This window comes from Mirounga leonina, unplaced genomic scaffold (genome assembly GCF_011800145.1).
Source record: "Mirounga leonina isolate KUSES-001 unplaced genomic scaffold, KU_Mleo_1.0 Mir_154, whole genome shotgun sequence".
Taxonomy (NCBI): domain Eukaryota; kingdom Metazoa; phylum Chordata; class Mammalia; order Carnivora; family Phocidae; genus Mirounga; species Mirounga leonina.
The window spans coordinates 4,335,859-4,355,412 of record NW_023270389.1 but is presented as its reverse complement, the minus strand read 5'-3'; the positions used below and the strand labels follow the sequence as shown (position 1 = coordinate 4,355,412).

At 54.8% G+C, this 19,554-nt stretch overlaps 1 protein-coding gene across 3 annotated transcripts; it reads right to left on the bottom strand.

Annotated features, from left to right (window-relative positions):
• Positions 1-1,895: 1,895 nt before the first annotated feature.
• Positions 1,896-10,590, bottom strand: SLAMF8 (SLAM family member 8). 3 transcript variants are annotated; one of them, XM_035009490.1, is made up of 5 exons: positions 10,240-10,590; positions 7,476-7,802; positions 3,713-4,018; positions 3,527-3,631; positions 1,896-2,663 (listed from the first exon to the last, which is right to left on the bottom strand). In XM_035009490.1, exons 1-5 carry the CDS (start codon positions 10,382-10,384, stop codon positions 2,599-2,601), a joined length of 948 nt encoding a protein of 315 aa, XP_034865381.1. In that variant the 5' UTR covers positions 10,385-10,590; the 3' UTR covers positions 1,896-2,598. The 3 variants fall into 3 exon arrangements, with proteins under 3 accessions (XP_034865381.1, XP_034865382.1, XP_034865383.1); XM_035009491.1 differs by lacking the exon at positions 3,527-3,631; XM_035009492.1 differs by lacking the exon at positions 7,476-7,802.
• Between the last annotated feature and the right edge of the window lie 8,964 nt (positions 10,591-19,554).

Genomic DNA, 19,554 nt, shown 5'->3' with positions numbered 1-19,554 from the left:
TCCACGGTCCACTCATTCTTTCCGTCCTTACTTTATAATTCGTTTGTGATGTGGGGAGGATCTTACGGGTCGTCTAGGGCAGGAATGGCTAATAGGTTTTGTCTTGGCTCCCAACCTCAATTAATCGGCCCGAGTCACTTGAGCGTCATGCTGCCTGCGGACTCAGTGTGTCATCATTATTTCTCCGTGCCCGACACGGTCCCGGAGGGCGGAAGTCTGTGTACATGTACTGCATATTTGTCATTCCTGATCTAATGCAACTTCCCACCTAATAGGAAAAGTCTCTAGTCTGTAATACCGCTCTGAGATGGTTTCAGCTTAAGCACATTCACTGAAACAGCTCACCTCATGTCGGGCCTCCTCTGTTTGTCAGAAAGTTCTCCCTGGTGGAATGGTGCAGGGGACGGGACTGGACGGATGAGATAAACCTCCAGCTAATTCTGCCTCTGCCATGGACCAGTTATGTAATTCTAAGGAGTAACAATCTCTTTGGGCCTCGGCTTTCCACCTGAGAAATGAAAAACTTGAACTGAGAAACCACAAGATTTCCTTCCAGCTTTAAGATCCTATTACTCATGTGAGTCATTGTCTGCCTCTCAGGGCCATACTCCAGTGGCCTCAGTTACACAATCTGGCTACGTGACAGCCCTTCAAACAACGGGGGACCTTCCGAGTCTTTTGTTCTAGGCTCAATATGACCAGTTTCTTTAATCATTTTTCATATGATAAGGTCTCTAGACTTTTCGCCGTGTGGGTTATTCTCTTCTTGACACTTGAGTTTTCGTGCTGCATGCAGAAAAGATGTGGGGAGCCATGGAGTCAAATCTGGAAGGAGATGGTGCTTGCCCTGAAGACCAGCAACTAACCAAGTGCTGAATAACCAAACACATGTCACTTCTTAACAAAAATGGAAGATTTCCCAGAGATGTCATTTGCAGAAAATTTTTTTAAAAAGATTATTTATTTGAGAGAGAGAGAGAGAGAACGCGTGCATGAGCGCAAGCAGAGGGCAGGGGCAGAGGGAGAAGCAGACTCCCCGCTGAGCAGGGAACCCGATGTGGGGCTCGATCCCAGGACCCTGGGATCATGACCTGGGCTGAAGGCAGATGCTTAATCAACTGAGCCACCCAGGTGCCCTGCAAAAAAAAAATTTTTTTTTTTTAAACAAGGCACTGGGTATTCCTATCCCTATTGATGAAAATAAATATGTCTGTCTCAGCCTTGCCTTTTGCTATGCCCCCTCTCCATTCTCTCTGACATCATGTCCCCTGACCCTGACGTCCTATCAGCTCTTGCTTTGCCCAGAGGACAGGTACAAAGGCTCAAGGAAAATTTAGTGAAAACAGAGAAAAGCGAAAACAGAGGGACAGGGTTCTGGTCTATGTGCCAACTGGAAATAATGGTGTAAAGGTAGTCATGGGAAGAATCTGACTCCCAAACATACAGGGGTGCTCCTGGCTACCCTAACCCCAGGCACATGTGTTCTGAAGACCACAAGATCCCACGTGTTGTGGCCCAAGGCCACCACTCGGATCCTCCCCATTCCATTCTCCCCCACCACACTCCCTCTGTTTTGACCCAGCCAGCCATGAACTCAGATGACCTGACAGTCCTTCACGCTGGAAAGAGAATCCCTTGTCCCCCATCTCTCACCTTCATCTATTTCTAGATCTTTTCTTATGATAATGCCTCAGACATCAGGAAACATCAGGGTCTCAAACTACAGGGGCTGGGCTAGGGCCAGAGCTGGAAGTGGGCGATTCAGAGTTTCTCTGTTAGTTCAAATGTCTAATGTCTTTTACATTCTGGGACCCAGACTGGAGGCAATCCTTTGGTGCCAGTTAGTTGATATTTGCATTGGTCTGCTAGGGCTGCCATAACAAGACACCAGAGAATGAGTGGCTTAAACAAGAGAAATTTATTTTCTCATAGTCTTGGATGCTAAAAGCACAAGACCGAGGTGTCAGCAGGTTTAGTTTCTTCTGAGGCCTCTCTCCTTGGCTTGTAGATGTCTTCTTTCTCTCTGTGTCCTTCCATGACCTTTTCTCTGTGGGTGAATCCCTGGTATCTCTCCCTCTTTTATAAGGACACAAGTCATATGGGATTAGGGCCCATCCCAATGACCTCATGTAATTTTAATTTTCTCTTTGAAGTCCTTTTTCCAAATACAGTCATATTCTGAGATATTGGGGGTTAGGACTTCAACCAATGGACTTGGAGGAGACAGATTCTGTCTACAACAATACTTCATGAGCAGTGGTGGGGGTGGTGGGGTTGGTGAATGCCCTGGACCATCAAAGTCCCTGTGGGTCCTGGAGAACTTCCAGCATCTTTGAGGGGATGGTCTGTTATCTTGCCCCAAGCAGAGCCAGGAGCGGGGGAGGGGGGATGTGGAAGACTGTGCTAGTGTTTTCTGTCTGGCGGCTCCCAGCACAACAGCTGTCTAGGCTGCTCCTGGAGGTGGGACAGGAGTCTCATGGGAAGTACGGGGGCCGTGGTGGCTTCCAGACACCAACTGTGTTCCAGAGCATCATGTGCTTGGGCAGTGGGCTTCCTGATGGTCCAGACAGCAGTTTATATCCTCCTCCATGGCAGACCCTACACAAGGGGGTTCTCTGTCTCTGGAGTCACTCTGTCAATACAGATGTCCTTCTGCTTTTTCCCTGGCAAAGAGATCAGAAAGGTTACTCCTCTGATGTTTGGAATCTTAGCATCCTTGGCTAGACCTGAAGCCATCCCAGAAAGCCTGGGGTGGACATCCCCACAAAGCCCAGGTCTGTGGGGTGTTTCTATCAGGGGCAGGGCATCCTGGCGTCGAGGCAGGGGCTGAGCTAGAGGGATGGCCCAGAATCCAGCCACACCTCTGACTTTCTCCTGCTCTCTCCTCCTTGAGAAGGAGGCCTTATCAGCCCCTAGCGAGAAAGGTGCTTCCCTCAGAGAGCATTTCCTAGGAATGCTAGGCAAGAAGGGGTTGGGATTCATCTAGACTTCCACTCAGCAAACCTTTATCCATACCAGTGCTGTTCCAGGAACCCTTGCTAGATGCCCGGTGGTGAGGCAGTCTTTGCTTTTAAGGGGCCGAGAATTTAGTGGGAGAGTAGGTGCAGTGAGCGCCGTGACTAGGATAAGCAATGGAGATTAAAGGAAGTACACCCACCCCACCCAGGCCAGGGCAGGAGATCAGCAAGGCTTCCTGGAGCAGGTGCACCTGGGAGATTGTGGAGGAGATAGTCACATGAAGAAGGGGGACTGGGTGGGAAACCGAGGGAAGTGTGGTCCAGATAGGGAGAGTGGTCCACGTGCAAAGGCCTGAAGAGTTATGTAAGACAAGAGTTCGTTTGAAGAACTGCAAATGAAGCTTCACGTGGTTCAGTCTGATTGGAGACCAGAGTATGAGTCAGGAGATGAGGTGGCAGAGGTAAGGAGGGCAGACCATCGAGGCCTAAAAGAGAGGAGGTCCAACCCTGCTCTCCTCCGCAGGAGATCCCCCTCCTCCACACACCTCTGACACCTGCAGGACTCCTACCTGAGCAGTAATAGTGCCAGGCAGAGAGGAGAGCAGCCAGGGTCAGGAGCAGGGAGATGGGGACCATCACCAGCAGCACATCTTTGTAGGAGGACTTTCCTGGGGCTGGACATGCAGGCGGCAGAGTCAGAGGGGGGTTTGATGCTTAACAATCCCTCAACCACTGACCCCTGGCCCTTGGCATACCTGCCTTGCGATGGCAGCTCTCCCAAGGGGTGACGGTGGCCAAGTCCCAGCTGACGGGATTAGAGACAATGCAGGAATACGCCACACTCTTGTCTCCTGGTCCCAGTGAAACCCTCAGCACCTGTCCATCCATGAACAGGCCACTTGGTTCAATACCAAAGTCAATGGTCCCCTCCCGTCGCCAGCTATAGGTTATGTCACTGATGTTGGGGGCCCGACAGGACAGGAACACCTGGCAGGTCTTGGGTGGCTGAGCGTCCCCTGATACAGCGATGAATACTTGTACCACGGGTCTGGGCACTGCATCTAGGCAAGAACAGTAGAGCGGGCATGGGTTATAGTGATGCTGGGCAGGGCATACCGTGCCAGCCCTGGGATCCATGCAGGGTTAGAGGTCACCTCTGACCAGCCCACTCTTGCTCCAGAACCTAGTCTGGTTTCCCATTGCCCACAGGACAGAAGCTGAATTCCTTAGTCTGGTATTCAAAATCCTTCATGAAATAGTTGGTGTCAACCTCTGTAGTTGTAACCTCCTGCTGGTCTTACTCACCTACCCTCATTAATTTCCGGTTCTCCCAAGCATGTCATGCTTTTCCACATCCTGCATGCTTTCATATGGCCCAGCTGTGCATGTATGCCTTTCTCTTCTCTTCCTCCTGGGGAACTCCTACCAACCCTTCAAGACCCAGTTTGAGCACATTGCTTACTGTTCTGATAATGAAGCCTTCCCTGATAATGTAGGCTCTGAAGACTCCTCCTGTCTGTCCTTTGTCATAGCACTGTCCTCATGACATATCAGTCAGACAGGGGATAGGCACCTATTAAATCAGGCAAGAAAACCAACACATTCTGGACTATTAGAGTTTATAGTTTGGTGAAGACAAGTACTGACAAGTGACTGAATAATTAAAGACATAATTACAAGGGTCCAAGCTCCCGTGGAGACCAGGGGGTGGGGGTTCTGTTTTGTTATCTTCATAACCTAGCTCTCTAGGTGCTCAGCCACTTGGACCGGTGAACACAGTGGAGTCCCGGTATCCCAGGCCGTGGCTCTCCTCTCTTGTATAGGTGGATGAGTCCATCCCGAGTCTCTGTGGCAATGGGGACCAGCAGGAGAGCATTCTGGTGACAACGGGAGGGCTCTGTCTCTGACAGCGTTCCAGAGTCAAGCAGACTAAAAGCTCATTAATGCCAGCTCAGTCTGGTGGGATTTGTGGTATGGAAAAGGAAAGATTTGCTGGTCACACTAATAGTATAAACAAAGACTACGTGTGTGGATGTGGGGCGGATATTTACGCTACTTAAGAGGGCAAGCTGCTTTCAAACACTATCAGGCACAGTAGAAACACCCATTGACATTTCTAGTAACTGATCTGCTAATTCAAATCATTCTCATCTATTGTCAAAGCAGAGCTCCCAAGGACGGCTGCTTGGCAGCGTTGTGCAATTAGTTCTAATCATGCTATGTATTTGGAAGCAATAAAACAGCAATTTCCTTAAAATCTGTAATTCAGATGCTGAGAACAAGGCATTTTAGAGCTTAGTGGTGTGGGTGCTGCGTGCATTATCACTTTCAATGTCCTCATTTCACATGTGCAGCAGCTGAGACTCAGAATAGGAAGAGGCTCCAGGGCTGCCTGTATGGTTGTGTAGGTTATTCACTGTGCAAGGGCCCTGGGCTAAGGGGACAACCAGTGAGGGTAGGGCTGCTGAAATCCAGCCAGCACTCTGCCTGCCAAGCTGTGCAACTCGGTTCAGGGCTGCGTGCATCCAGGACACACGTCTAATGGTGCACTGGAACCCTGAATGGCTCACAGACTGGCTGTCCCTGGGTTGGTGGTGGTGGTGGGAGGTCCCCTCTCCTTCCCAATTTATTGCCTTTCTCTCCCTCACTGTCTTCCTCTTCCCAGCTGTCACTCCTACTTTTCATTCTTAACATTGGACCTTTTTCTCCCCACTGCCCTATCAAATTTCTGAGGTTTTACTGAAATAGTGATTTGAGGTACCACACATGCCTTTTCCAAGACATTAGGCAGATGAACGAGAGCTAAAAGGCTATTTTTTTTCCTAGATCAGCAGAAATATGGTGGAGGGGGAGGCAGTAGAGGTGGAGATAGAGGTGATGATGGTGGTAGAGGTGATTGTAGAGGCAACAATGGTTGAGGAGGTGATGGTGGAGGAGGTGGAGGTGGTGGTGGAGGTGATGGTGGACAAGGTGGAGCTGATGGTGGAGGAGGTAGAGGTGGTGGTGGTGGAGGTCATGGTGGAGGAGGTAGAGGTGGTGGAGGTGATGGTGGAGGTGGTGACTGTCAAGAAGGTGGAGGTAGTGGAGGAGGTGGAGGTGATGGTGGAGAAGGTAAAGGTGATGGTGGAGGAGGTGGTGGTGGTGGAGGTGAAGGTAGTGGTAGTGATTGTGGAGGAGGTGGAAGTGGCAGTGGAGAAGGTGGAGGTGATGGTGGAGGAAGTGGAGGTGATGGTGGAGGTGGAGGTGGTGGTGGATGTGATGGTGGAGGTGGTGATTGTGGAGGAGGTGATGGCGGAGGTGGTGGTGGAAGTCATGATGGAGGAGGTGAAGGTGATGGTGGAGGTGGAGGTAGTGGTGATGATGATGGAGGTGGTGATTGTGGAGGAGGTGATGGCGGAGGTGGTGGTGGTGGTCGTGGAGGTGATGGTGGAGGTGGTGGTAGAGGTGATGGTGGAGGAGGTGGAGGTGGTGGTGGAGGTGAAGGTGGAGGAGGTGACTGGAGGGGGTGGAGGTGAAGTTACTGGAAAGAAGGGCCAGTGCCCAGTGAAGCCAGCCGCCCCAGCTGAGGTGCCGAGTGGGGCTGTGTGAATGATCCTGCCAAACCATGGGGAGCAGAAGACCTGCCCAGCTGAGCCCCACCAGCCCACAGGTGGTGAGAATTAAAATGGCTGTTTTCGGGCAGTAAGTTTTGGGGTGGTTTGTTTTGCAACAATGAATAATTGAGAGAACCCATGAATGTCATATAGTTAAAAATCTCTAAATACGTCTAAAAGAACTCTTTAAAACAATATGAAATCCACATTCCATACTTCAATTATACTTCAATTTTTAAGATTTTTTTTTTTATTTGACAGAGAGAGACACAGCGAGAGAGGGAACACAAACAGGTGGAGTGGGAGAGGGAGAAGCAGGCCTCCAGCCGAGCAGGGAGCCCGATGCGGGGCTCGATCCCAGGACCCTGAGATCATGAACCGAGCCGAAGGCAGATGCTTAACGACTGAGCCACCCAGGTGCCCCTATACTTCAATTTTTAATAAAAAAATTGTGTCCTACTTTGATTGGCAATATTTTTTTCCTTGTTAATGTTTTGTCAGATAATGGCACATCTTATAATCTTAGAATTTTGGAGTGTAGGCCAGACCTCTGTCTCTGATGCTTTCCCAAACGCAGTGTATCTTGCCTCTGTGGGCAGCTACGTGTAATATTACTGACGATGCCCATTTTATAAATGAGAAAGGTGAGTGCTAGGGAGGCTTCGCATTGTGTCCAAGGCCACCGAGCCCAGAAAAGACCCCGCTGGAGTTCAGGCAAGGACTGTGGGGCGGCAAAGCCGGGCTGCCTCACACAGGAGCGCACCTGCCCGGGAGCACCTGGGGAGCTTTCTCAGATGTGTCCCGAATCAGCTGCGCGGTCAGAGGCCAGAGGTCTCTGGAACCCTGTCCTCCCCAGCTCCTGGGACACAGGACCCCTTTCCAGCGCTTTGTGGGCAGCCGGAGAGCCGGTGTGGGGCGCACTCACCAAACACCTTGAGCTGCAGGAGCTGGGTCCGGGCCCGGCCGCCCGTGTCCACCAGCAGCACAGAGAAGTTGCCGCTGTCTCCAGACTCCAGAGGCTGGAGCTGCAGGCTGAGGTTGCTGTGCAGCTGGGCTCGGCCCAGGAAGCGCGAGCGGTACAGAGTCTCTGTGGAGCCCCGGAAAAACGTGGCCAGGAGCTCCTCCGAAGGCCAGAGGGATCTCCAGATGGCCTCTCGGACTTGGAAGCCGGCAGGGCGCTCTGCCGCCAGCAACACAGAGCCCCCGACCTGGCCGTGCACTTGGGCGCTGGAGGCTCTGGGGGGAAGCAGTGCTGCAAGAAGAGAACCCCATCACTGCCGGCCCCAAGCTCCTCACCGGTCTCCCGCCACCGCTTACGCATCCAGCTAAGCTGCTGCGAAGCGCACTGGGGCCCCTCTCCCCACACTCCCTCCACCCACGCTGAGCAAGGTGCACTGTGCGGGGGGCTGAGAATAAAAGCCTAAGGGAGAGAATCCTGTCTCTGCGCTCGGGAGCTCACAGAGGAAGTCCGACTCTAAGCAAGTGATTAAAGCATATTAAGTGAAGTGCCACGATGGTGAAAAAGATACCCTGGGAGAACACAGGTAGGGTGATGGCCTTGGGAGGATCCGGGCAGAAATGGTTAAGCTGAGAGCAGAAGGAGAGTGGGGATCGGCCAGGCCGGGTGGAGGAGGGCTGTGTGGAGCAGGGCTGGGGAAGTGGCAGGGGCGAGGGAACACGGCATTCGCGTTCGGAGGCCTGGGAGGCGGGCGAGAGCGCGTGGTTCTCGTGGTTCTTGGAACTGAAAGTCGCTCTCTGCAGGAGAGTAAGAAACTGTACTGTGGAGCTGGTGGGAGCCCGGTCCTGCCGCCTGAAAGCACGCGTGGGCTTTACCCTTAGAGCTCTGGGAGGCCTCGCACAGGGTTCAGTAAGAGAGTAAGAGGATGAGATGCTGGTTAGAAAGACGTGCCAGCAGGGGTGTGGGGGATGCACTGGAGTGGGCAGGGCCCAGGCCTGCAGAGTGAGGGGGGGAAGAAGGAGGAGTTGAGAGCGACTCCGGTGTGTAATCAGTGGGGTCGGGTCCGAGGTGCAGTCTGGGGAGCGAAGGCGAAGGGCGTCGAGGGTACCAGGGACCCACAGAGTGCCATTCTCCGTGATCCCGAGGAGCCGGGGGAGAAGCAGGCTGGGAGGTGGGGAGATGCTGAGTTTGAGGGCTGTGGGCGGTACCTTAGCGGGAGGGAGCCCTGACTCCTTTGCTGGCTAATTGCTGCTCATCCTTGGAGACCCACTGCCTCCCCTGACCTCCCCCTCTGTCGGGGGGCGGGCGGTGTCCGCACTGTTTCTCCATGTGGCCCAGCAGCCTGGGGTGCTTTGTTCCTCGGCCGGGATGGCCCGGGGATGAGTCAGGGGCTGCCACGCGAGACCACAAGTTCCTCTTGTGTTCTTCGTACCCCCACGCCCATGCTATATTTAGGAGGAGCATGGAGGAGAGGCTCAGCGCATTGTACTGAGTGAAAGGAGGCCCCGAGGACTCCCCTGGCACCTGGCACTGTGGGGCTCAGGGACACAGAGCAGCATAGCCCGTGTGGGACATGCCCGAGCGCCGGGAGCGGGCTTGACGAGCCCTGTTCTGGGAGGGGGGGGTCACTCAGCCAGCCCCCTGCCCATCTCACTGCCTTCTGCAGCCCTAATCATCAGGCCTTGCTGCAGAGGCTACTGCGGGTGGAGGCCCAGCCTACACAGAGGATGGCGCTGGATGCCAGTCAAGGCCCCTCGGGTCTCTCCTGCCCCAGCTCGGCCGCAAAGCCATGCTGTGACTTCAGCACAGCACCCTGGTCCCGTCCGTGGTCTTACCCCCAAAACAAGAGGGTGCACCCAATCGGTGGTACTCATCTGGTTTACCATTAAGGGGCCTTCAGAAAAATTCCTTTTTGCCTTCCACGTCCAGGGACTTGAAAGATTTGGGCACCACACAGATTCCTTTTCCTTTGGGAGGGATTTCCTGCCCGTGTTTAGACAGGTTAGAATCCTCAAGGCCTTTGGAGACCTCGAGGCCAGGAGCCCAGGAGGGGCACACTGGATAAAGTCATCTCCAAGTCCCTCTGAGTTCCTGGTGGGAACCTAGGTGGCTTCGTCCTTGCCAGGCCCCGACTCCTGCCCCCTGGCCTTGCAGGGCTGACCCCTGGCATGTGGGCTGCCTGCTTACCACGGAGGGAAGTGTCGCCCTTCCCACAGCACACCCTTCCCACATGCCAAGCCCATGTGCTCTGTTTGGCCTGCTCCCCGCTCTCCACCCTCCCCAACATCCCCCTCCCTTACACACACCTGCAGGGAGCAGCCTCGGCTTCCCCCAGGGTGATGGAAAGCCCTCCTTCCTTGTACGAGCCTGCTCGCCCTGCCCTCCTTCTCCCCAGATTGTACTAGAATTCCCTCACCCTTCTCACAACCCTGTTTTTCCAAACCATGGGTACCACCAGCCTTTGTAACTGCCCGGGGCCATGGAACAGCTCGTGTGTCATAGACAGGGACGCTGCTACGGCTACCACCTCCTTCCTCCCAAGGACCCCGCAGAGCTTGCTCTGTCCTGCTTCCAAGGTTGCCTGAGAACTTGCTTCAGTCTTCCCTGTCCCTCCTCAGCCCCTGGGTTCTCCCTTGGGATGCGGGCCCCTGCCCAGGCGGCTGGCGAGCGAGGGGCCCTGCAGAGGGACCTCCAGCTCTCTGAGGACGGGCCACACACCGGCCCCCCTTACCTTCCCAGAGAAGCAGACTCCACAGGGACCACATGCCCATCGTTCTCCAGAGAGGCCAGCAGACTCCTTCAACAACCCAAATCCAGAACATCTGGGGGCAAGTTGATACACGGGAGGAGGCTGTGGTACTTCTGGAAAGTCCCATGTTCAGAAGGAGGAATCTTGACTCAGAACAAGATGCCCTGAAAGTGAAAATATCCAGAGTAAAGTGGAAGTTGGCTCCCAGCCTGGCTGGGCTTTGTCAGGAGTGGATTCTTGTAAGTCAGCCTCTTTCATGTGCCCCTGGTGGGCCAATGCCATCCGCCAGAGGCACGTGCTCCAGCACAAGCCCACATCCTCCAGTTGGACCGGCCAGCCTTCCCCGTATCCCACCGCCCCACGGCTGGCTGCCCTTCCTGCTGTAACCACGGAGAACCCTCTAGACTGCAATTCCCTTTGTTACTTCTCTAAAATTCTTCCGCACCTCCTGCTGCCCTCGAAAAAGAGACAAAACGCTCAGCCTGGTGTACAAGGCACTCCTAAGTTCGACTCCAGTCTGCTGGTCCGAGCTGGCCTCCCCAGTCCGCTCTCTGGCCATGCCAAGCAGGACTGCCCCTCCGGGGAGCACCCCCTGCACCCCCACGCGCTGTGCGGCAGGCACGCTGCTCCTATCGGCCCTCTGGACTGGGCGCGCTGCGGCCGGCCGGCTCCCCCTCAAGCCGTCCCGAGCCCAGTGCCGGCGGGCCCTCTGCCCTCAGCACACTGTCTTGCCACGGTTTTCTCGTCTCCACGGACTGGTTGCCGGCAAGGTCTTCACCTACTCGTTTCTGTGCTCCCCTTGGTGCTCGGCACAGCGTGGGTGTCTCCTAAACATTTGTAAATGAGTGCATGAGTTCTAGACGTGCTCACAGCTCTTCTCCGCGAGGGTCTTATTGATTTGAACCCAGAGCAAGGTTAGCACCTTGCAGAGGTCACGAGTGAGAGCTGGGACTGGAGCCTCGCCCCGGGGAGCCTGGGCCACTTTGCCAGTGCTGCCCCTCCTCATCCCGAGTCTCTTCTCACTTCCAGTTACTCGGGTTCTTGAGTCAGGGGAGGCCCTGCAGGAAGATGAAGTGAACCCCCGAGAGCCACGCCGGGCTCATGGTGTCTCATCCCGCAGAACTCCTGACCTCAGCTTGGGACTCGGCCAAGAGTGGGGCAGGCATGGCGGCAGGAGAGCAGGAGGGTTCTGGGACAGGGTTCCTGCCCTCCAGTGGCTTGCAGCCGAAGTGTAGAAACAGGAAATGCCCAGAATGAAGGTCCACTACAGACAGGCAGAGCTCTGTGCGGTGGGCAGCGGGGCCTTCTTGCTGCAGAGAGTGTGGGGATCCACATCTGTGGATGTGGGTGGGGGACACTTCCCTAAAAGTGGGCTTTGAGCTGCACCTTGATGGTAGGCATGATTTGGATAGGCAGAGAAAAGGGGAAAGCCAGAGGCTGGGGGCAGGCTCTGAGCATGAAGTAGAGCCAAATGGGTAGAGCCAGATGGGGTGGGGGGGGGGTCCCAGGTCGGCTCCCGGGATGATGAAGGAGCAAGGGGAGGAGCCTGTTAGGGGCTGCAGTGGTAGGAATGGAAAGGGAGTTTGAGGGTCAGATCACAGAGGCCTTGAACACTGGCTTAGGGATTAGGCTTTTGTTCTGGGGGGCAGCAGTTCTTGGCCTTGCTGGACTCAAAGCCTTGGAAACTCTGGTTCAGTGGGGCTGGGACAGGACCCGGGAATCTAGTTTGACCAGCACTCTGCTCCAGGTGATCTGCAGCTGGTGGGCCGAGGGAAGGCTCTGAGAAGGTCTGCTCGGAGGGAGGGGTTGGGGCCCGTCCTCAGCCCAGGGTAGCTGGCTGGTGGAAGGACAGCGTGTGGGGCAGGTTGGCAGAGAAAGAAGAGGCAGGAAAGCCTGGGTAGCAGCTGTTGGGATGGTCCTGACTGGAATAGGAAGGAAATATCCAGAGTAGAGAGGAAGGGACAGAGCAGAGTCAGGGGACAGAACTTGGGAGCCAGCTGGCCTTACGGCAGAGAGGCCAAGGGAGGGGACTCATTTATGACTCCGCTGTGAGTTCCGTCCTTCTCGCATCAGGGGTCTATTGAGCATCTACTTACGTGCCAGGGGCTGGGAACACAGAGATGAAAGGCTTGGCCCTGCCCTCAAGGAGGCTGCAGTTTGGGTGAGGAGACAGGATGTGTAACCCAATAATTAGTCAGTGAGGCAAGAGCGGTGCGTGTAAGGGTTTATTTAGGGTGGGGTCTGGCGCCTAGTCAGCATTCAAAAAAAATCTTAACCGTTGCTACTAAGTGGCCAGAGAGGGAAGAGAGGAGAGCAGGTCAACGCAGAGCAAGGGGGTCGGGTGTGAACAGCCCCCTCCATTTGTCCCAGACTGGCCCCTCCATGTCTGCACCCTGCCTATAGCCAAGGACAGGCTTCCCAAGCTGGGGAGCCCTCCAAGCCCGCCTAGAGGTGGACAGTGTGGGACCGGGAGGGTGTGGGATGCAGGAGCTGGGCCCTTGCGGGAACGTGGGGGATAGAGACTCGGAATTCCCACAGAGCAGACCGTGGGCAGTCACGCTCCCTTTTAGCAGACTGGACCTACGTAGGGGTCCATCCAAGCGGGAACCGGGTTGCCCTCTTCCCAGGCTCCCCACCCCGCCCCCCATGCCCTTTTGCTAGAGGGGAATTTCAGGGAAGCTGAAGAAGGGGGAGGAGGAGGTTGGTGAGGGTCAGCAGACGTCCCACCTCCCCAGAGGGAGGAACTCCAGGCTGTGTGGCAACTGGAGAGAGACAAACGGGGGCAGCTCCGGATGGGTTAAGTCTGTAGAGGCAGGCTCCCCCCCACTGCTGACCACTGGTTCAGACCAGCTAATTAGCCCGCACGGGACAGTGTGCTGGAGTCACTGGGCTGGGAGTTCAAAGGCACCACGCCCACATTCCTTAATTAGGAGAGCAGAGGGGCTGTAGGAACTTCCTGGGAGCCAGGGAGTGGCTGTGGCTCAGGGCTGGCTGTAGCTCCATCTGCACCTCTCCCCCTCTCCCCTAGCCCACCTCCCCTGCGGGCAGGTGTGGGGGGACGGGTGTCCCCGGTGGCCACGCAGGCTGCCCCAGACTCATTCGGGGCCAGTGGAATCTGGGTGTCCTGCCCACTCACACTTGTCCTCGATTCTTGGACTGGCCTGGGGACAGAATAGGGCCACACCAGAAGAGAGGAGATACGGAGGAGAGAAAAAAGTGGGAAGGTGTTTGGGGGAGAGAAAGAAAGTGGGGGGAGCTCCAGACAGGAAGGAGCTCCAGATAGGAAGGAGGGGCGTTCAGCGGACTTTCTGGGAGGGAAGGGGGCAACGCTGAAGGGTGGTGTGGGATGCGGGCTGAGAGGCCAGGTACAACCCCATCTAAGCCCCATCTTTTTTTTTTCTTAAAGATTTTATTTATTTATTTGACAGAGAGAGACACAGCGAGAGAGGGAACACAAGCAGGGGAAGTGGGAGAGGGAGAAGCAGGCTTCCCACTGATCAGGGAGCCTGATGTGGGGCTCAATCCCAGGACTCCGGGATCGTGACCTGAGCCGAAGGCAGACGCTTAACGACTGAGCCACCCAGGCGCCCTCTAAGCCCCATCTTTATGTCTACCTTCACCTCCTCGGTTTGTGTAGAGTGGACCACCTACCTGCATGATCTGTCCGCTGACACCATGCCACCAGGCACGGGCTGGGCCCAGAGGCTGCCCTGGGTGGGGCAGTCCATGCACAAACCCCGCCCCTCCCTCCCCCCATCAGTCAGCTCGGGCAGCAGAGGCAGTGCCTGCGTGTGTGAAAGTGGGGTACCTGACCTCCCCTGAGATGACACTCTCACGCCTGCACCCACGGCCCCGAGCATGAGGGCCTCTTTAATATTTGTGCCTACAGCACCTGCCGTGCCCCACCCTCGTTCTGGCTTTGCTGGGGACGTGGAGACCGAGTGGAATCTTTGATCTTTGATGCGCGAGAGCAAGGTGCACGCAGCAGGAGAGGGGAAGCAGGAGAGAAGAAAGAGCCCTGTAGAAACTGTGTGGGACGGTCGGAGCCTTCTTCTTTTTAGGGTCTGCTTTTGAGGCAAAGACATGGTTTCCCAGGGAGCTGAAGGCAGGCTGCATAAAAAAGAGACAAAGCCATGACCATGCGGAGGTAGCCAGGGAGGAACTGGAATCTCACTCACTCACTCAGCCAGCATTTGCTGGATCCCCATCCTGTGCACCTTCCCGCGGTGAGCAGGTGTAGTGAGCACTCAGCATGGGAAGCCCGCGAGCGCAGGGCTCGTGCTGGTGCCCATGATGCCGATCTGTACCCCAGGCAGAAAGAATTCCCAGACAAGTAGGACGACGTAGGCTGATCTTTCAAAGGGCTTGACAGACGGACCCCTCTGAGGACGGTGCAGCGGGACGCGTGCTGAGGACGCAGGCACGCAGACCGCCCTAGGCCCTGCCGGCCGCAGCTCCTTTCGGCAGCGCGGGCCAGGACGGGAACCTGTGTTTGGGGCACGAAGCATCCCGGTATTGGATGAAAAGGCCTGGGTCTTCCCTGACCTGTGTGCCCCATCTGTCGTTCCTGTCATCGCGGTCCCGTACAAACACGAAGGACGCAGAGCTACTTAGTGGATGCTGGTTTAGGTAAAAATGTCAAAGAACTTATTTTATAGCCAAATCTAAAATAAACCTGGAATTGAAAGCAATCCCAGTTTCTGTAAGCTGCCTGGCTCAGGGAAGGGTCACGCTCCATTTTTAGTGTTTGTCTCTAAAATGTTGAGCCACATATAAAGCAAGGATGGGCGTCCAGTGGCACCTTCGGATGCGGCTGTCCTACGGATGGTCAGACCCAAGGGGGTCAGCAGAGGGCAGCCGCGAGGCCCCGTTCCCACTCCCTCTCCCCGGAGGGACAGCCGCACGCGGCCTCAGCTCTCAACCGCGCACGGAGCCCTTTCCTCCCTGCTTTTACCCAGGAGGTGATGTGACCCCACAGAGCCCTGGTCCCTATGTCCCCGGGCCCCGGGCCGGACCCCATCCTAAGGAGTGTCTGCACTGAGCTCTGACTTGGAGAGAAAACTAACAGTGCAGAGCCTTGCGGGCCGTTCTGCAGACTTCCTTGGCGTCTGCAGGGTCTGTCCCTGGAGGCCCGGGAGAGTCCCATTCTCCTCGCCACCAGCGTCCTCCAGGACCAGCAGTGGGTTCCTGCTCTGAGCACTGGCCGGGAGCCTGGGGGCCACCTGTGCTGCTGTTGGTCCAGCCAGGGAGAGTCTGGGGTCTCCTCTGAAGCCTCTGCTTTCTCTATGTGCTTTTCGGGGATTTTCTTTTTCTTCAATTTTCTTAGCAATTGTTCATTTTTAAAAATCCCAGCTCATTCTTCTCTAAACTAATGGGGAGGGATATTTTCGGCTGTGCAAATAGAAGTGGGGGTGGGGAGGGATTCTGGGGAAGGAGCAAAGTGCAGGAGAGAAGAGCCGCAGGTGTGCGTGTGTGTGTGAGTGCGAGTGTGAGTCTGTGTGTGTAGGATAGGGCTTCTCACCTGTGTCAAAGGAAATGTTTCTCTTTATTTTGAATCCATTGTGGACTTATACTTCCGTAGAATATGATAAAAGCAATTTACTAAAAAAAGAAATAAAAGAGACATCCAAAATATAAGCCCTATTTTTTATGATTGTATTACTCTGTCAGATTGCTATAAAAGTTTCTAAGTTCTTGCTTTTCACCGTTTCACTTATCCTGCCCTGTACTGGTAAACACCATCCACAGACAGGCTCCAGTGTCACTGGTGTGGGGCAGGGGGCGGGTGGTGTGAATGCTCAGGGAGGAGCTGGTCCATGGGGACGACTGGCAGTGCCAGCTCCTTCCCGCTCCCCATCATCAGTGTCTCCTTCATGAGCTGTCCTGTCTTTGACTTGACTCTTTATAAGGGGCCAGACTGTTTATAGAGGGCGTGGCAAGGCTTGGCTCCTACAGGTCCTTCCTGATTGACCAGCAAGGACCCTGGGCTTCTAGATGACCTGGCATGTGCTTCCCAGCCTGGCAGATGAAGAAGTGAAGGGCAGGGGCCCTGATGTCTTCTGGACACGGACTGGACCAGTGATGAGAGAGATGGGGAGGAAGCCGAAGAGGCTGGGGAAGAGGAAGGTCAGGTGGGGGATGGCCCTGAGGAGAGAAGGCCCCGGGGAAGCTGGGAAATGCTAGCAAGGGTTGTCTTAGCAGTTCTCTGGGCCCTCTGTCCTATCCAGTGATGTTCCCAAAGGCGAGTGGACGGAGGTACTCCCATGAAGTGTCTTTTGGAGGCAGACCAGGCTTTTTAAACTTTACGTGCATACCAACAGCTTACAGATCTTACTTAAATGCAGATCAGGATTCAGCAGTCTGGGTCTGAGTCTGAGTGGATGCATTTCTATTAAGTTCAAGGATGAATGCTGGCTGTGGGCAGCTCAGGGGCACCTGAGCGGGAGCTCTGGGTGGGCAGGACGTGGGCCTCTTCCCAGGACAGTGGGTGGGGTTGGTGACGTCCAGCAGCGCGATTGGGACCTCACTCTGTGATTCAGGAGCAGGGGCCTGCAGGGAACCAGGGCTGGGAGGCAGAGCAGGGAGAACTAATCCTCGTAGTTACTAGGACTAAACCCTCAGCATCAAGGAGTATGGACTCAACAAGCCAAACCAAACCAACCTTGAGGCACTATGAGTGATCAGCATTGGTGAATAGTATGAAACAAACTGATACGCTTCTATGAACAAATAGATTCTACAAGCGTGTATCTTGGTAAACACATGATGGGTAACCGAGTCTTCTGATATACTCTACAAATGGGGTTTTTGGGCAAGCCTCAGTTCCAGCAACTTTGGTAACCTGGTCGCCGGAAGGGGTCTGAGCAGAAATGGGTTGCATAGAAGGCCGGGCTCTCAGTGCCTGGGAGGGGGGCTCTGGCTCTGGGGTTGAGAATTCTGTGCTATTATCTGGGCCAGGCCTTTCCCCCCAATTCTTGGTCTGCCCGAGCCCCTGAGAGGTCCTTAGCCCTGTGGTCACTCAGCGGCCTCAGCGGCAGCTTGGAAACTGGAAATGCTCTACCGAGCTGCCCAGGGGCTAGCTCTCTCCTTCAGGGAGAGGCCAAGCCCATGCACGGGGACTGAGGGCCATCTTAGAAAGTCCTTACAAATGTTGGAGAGAAGGCACTTCAACCCTTCCACTCATGTGCAAGAAAACATCTGTGGCTTCTGTGTCTGGCCCACTGCTTGGAACTCATGTGTGAACGGGGATGCCCTTGCCCACATGTTCCTGTTCTTCCACTCAGAGGGCAGCCCAGAGATCATTTAGGTGTTCCTCGAGTCTCCTCGGAACCCTGGCCGGGACGCCGGGCTCCCTCACTGCTGGGCTCAGGGATTGGGGACCTGCAGAAGGGACTGGGGTCTCTGCTGGCCTCCTGGGGAGCACTGGAGGCCTCGGGTGGGTGGTGTTGGGGGGATGCCCCAACACCTCCTCGAAGTTACCAAGGGGACTCTGTGGGTCCTGCTTCTTGTATTCGATCCCCTGGCTGGAACCTCACCAAGTTTCGAGTGTTTCACCTCGGTGTAGATGACAGAAGTGTCCTGTGGGAGAGTCAGGTCAGGATGAGGAGGCAGATGCAACACAGAGGGGGAGGGAAGAGCAGGGGTCCAACTCACCCAGGCCCCCTAGGCTGACTCAGCAGGCCCGGCTGTGGGGGAAAGAGAAACACTCGGGTCAGGCTGTCTGGCTCACCCGTGCACCTGCTGTCCCCCCTCCCCCAGCCCAGGGAGCACTGTTCCCCTCTTCACTTCTCAGGACGCTCACCTGCCATCTGAACACAGGTGGGCCCAGGAACCAGGAGGCCTGGGTCTGCGCAGCTCAACCACAGCCCAGCTGCAGGCCAGCCTTTTAGCCCTGGGACCTCAGCTTCCCCAGCCAGGGAGAAAGGAGGTGGTGGTAATGGTGACTGCCTCACAGGGATGACGGTGAGAAGCAAGAGAAACGAACGTGTCCAAGACATCAGACAGCTACCATGCACCGGGCAGTCCTTCAGGTGTGAGGATTGTATTTATTATATTAGTCTCACACCAGTCCTGCCAAGTAGAGACGACTAATTCCTTCTCAAATTGGGATGAGAAAACGGAGGCTCAGAGCGGCTAATACTCCTGAGGGTCATATCCATAAGAAGGGCAACTGTAGGCAAATATCAAATCTTTGCAAACGTGAAGCATTCTCCCAAGGATAACAGATCCAGCATCCCCTTCCTGTGCATCTTGGAACACAATGGCCTCTCCTGCCTTTGGGTTTCAGACCCCCTCGCCCTCCCCTCAGCGAAAGCCTGCATCTTGCAAGCAGGAGCTGGGAGCAGGCTGCCTCGCCCCGAATCATGCCTTTGCCTTGTTGCCGTGGTAGGATTAAAACAGCCACATTTCCTTATTTTGTCCAGGAAAACCACATATTTAGAGTTGGCTTCTTTTTTTCTTTCTGGTGTTTAAGTTCTCATTGTAACTTTCCTCTGGAAGGAACTGTGCCTGGATGTGTTTTCCTACCTGCCCACCAATGCTTGGGTCCTGGGGAAAGTGGCCCTGAGCTCAGGAGACTCGCTGTTTGTCCATTTCCCATACTGCCCTTCATGGCAGAAACCCCAGGCTGGTTCAAACCCATCTTACAGACCAGGAATAGAAATCTCAGCAAAACAAAAACAAAAAGCTTCCTGTTTGTGAACACCTATGACACACCAGACAATCTTTAAGGTGTCTAGAACCTATGTTCTTATCCCTAGTGACTTATGATAGTCTTGCAAAGTAGGCATTATCTCCACTTTATAGATTAGGCTCAGAGAGCTTAAATAACTTGCCCAGTCGCTCAGTGGGTATATACAGTCAGGTTTTCAACTCAGGTCTGACTGACTCAGAAACTCATACTCTTCCCACGTCGCCAGGTTGACCCGTCTCCGTGGGAGAGAGGACTAGCCTTTCCCCGTCCCTGCCATCTGATTCTGGTATCTGTGGTTGGAGCTCATGGTCTTCTTGGCTCCTCTCAGAGCTGGGACTGTCCTGCTGAGACTTATACTGTGGGACAAAGACAAACTGCATCATTCCTTTCTCTCTTTTCTTTGTTCCTCCACAGCGCTCAGAAGAAGGCAAAAAAACTCTCTAGGTAGGGTGGCAGCAGTGGTGGTGTGGTGGAGATGATGTTGAAGATAGTCATTATGGTGGAGATAGTGGTATTGGTGTTGTTGTTGGTGGTGGTGGTGGTGTTGTTGTTGGTGGAGGTGGTGGTGTTGGTGGTGTTGGTATTGGTGGTATTGGTGTTGTTGA

Excerpts from the sequence above, each read along its gene's own strand:
- SLAMF8 (XM_035009490.1), bottom strand. The coding sequence starts at position 10,384 with ATGGGACTTTCCAGAAGTACCACAGCCTCCTCCCGTGTATCAACTTGC. Across the intron at positions 7,803-10,239 it reads GAGTCTGCTTCTCTGGGAAG|CACTGCTTCCCCCCAGAGCC; the intron begins GTAAGGGGGGCC and ends CTCTTCTTGCAG. Across the intron at positions 4,019-7,475 it reads CCTGCAGCTCAAGGTGTTTG|ATGCAGTGCCCAGACCCGTG; the intron begins GTGAGTGCGCCC and ends GTTCTTGCCTAG.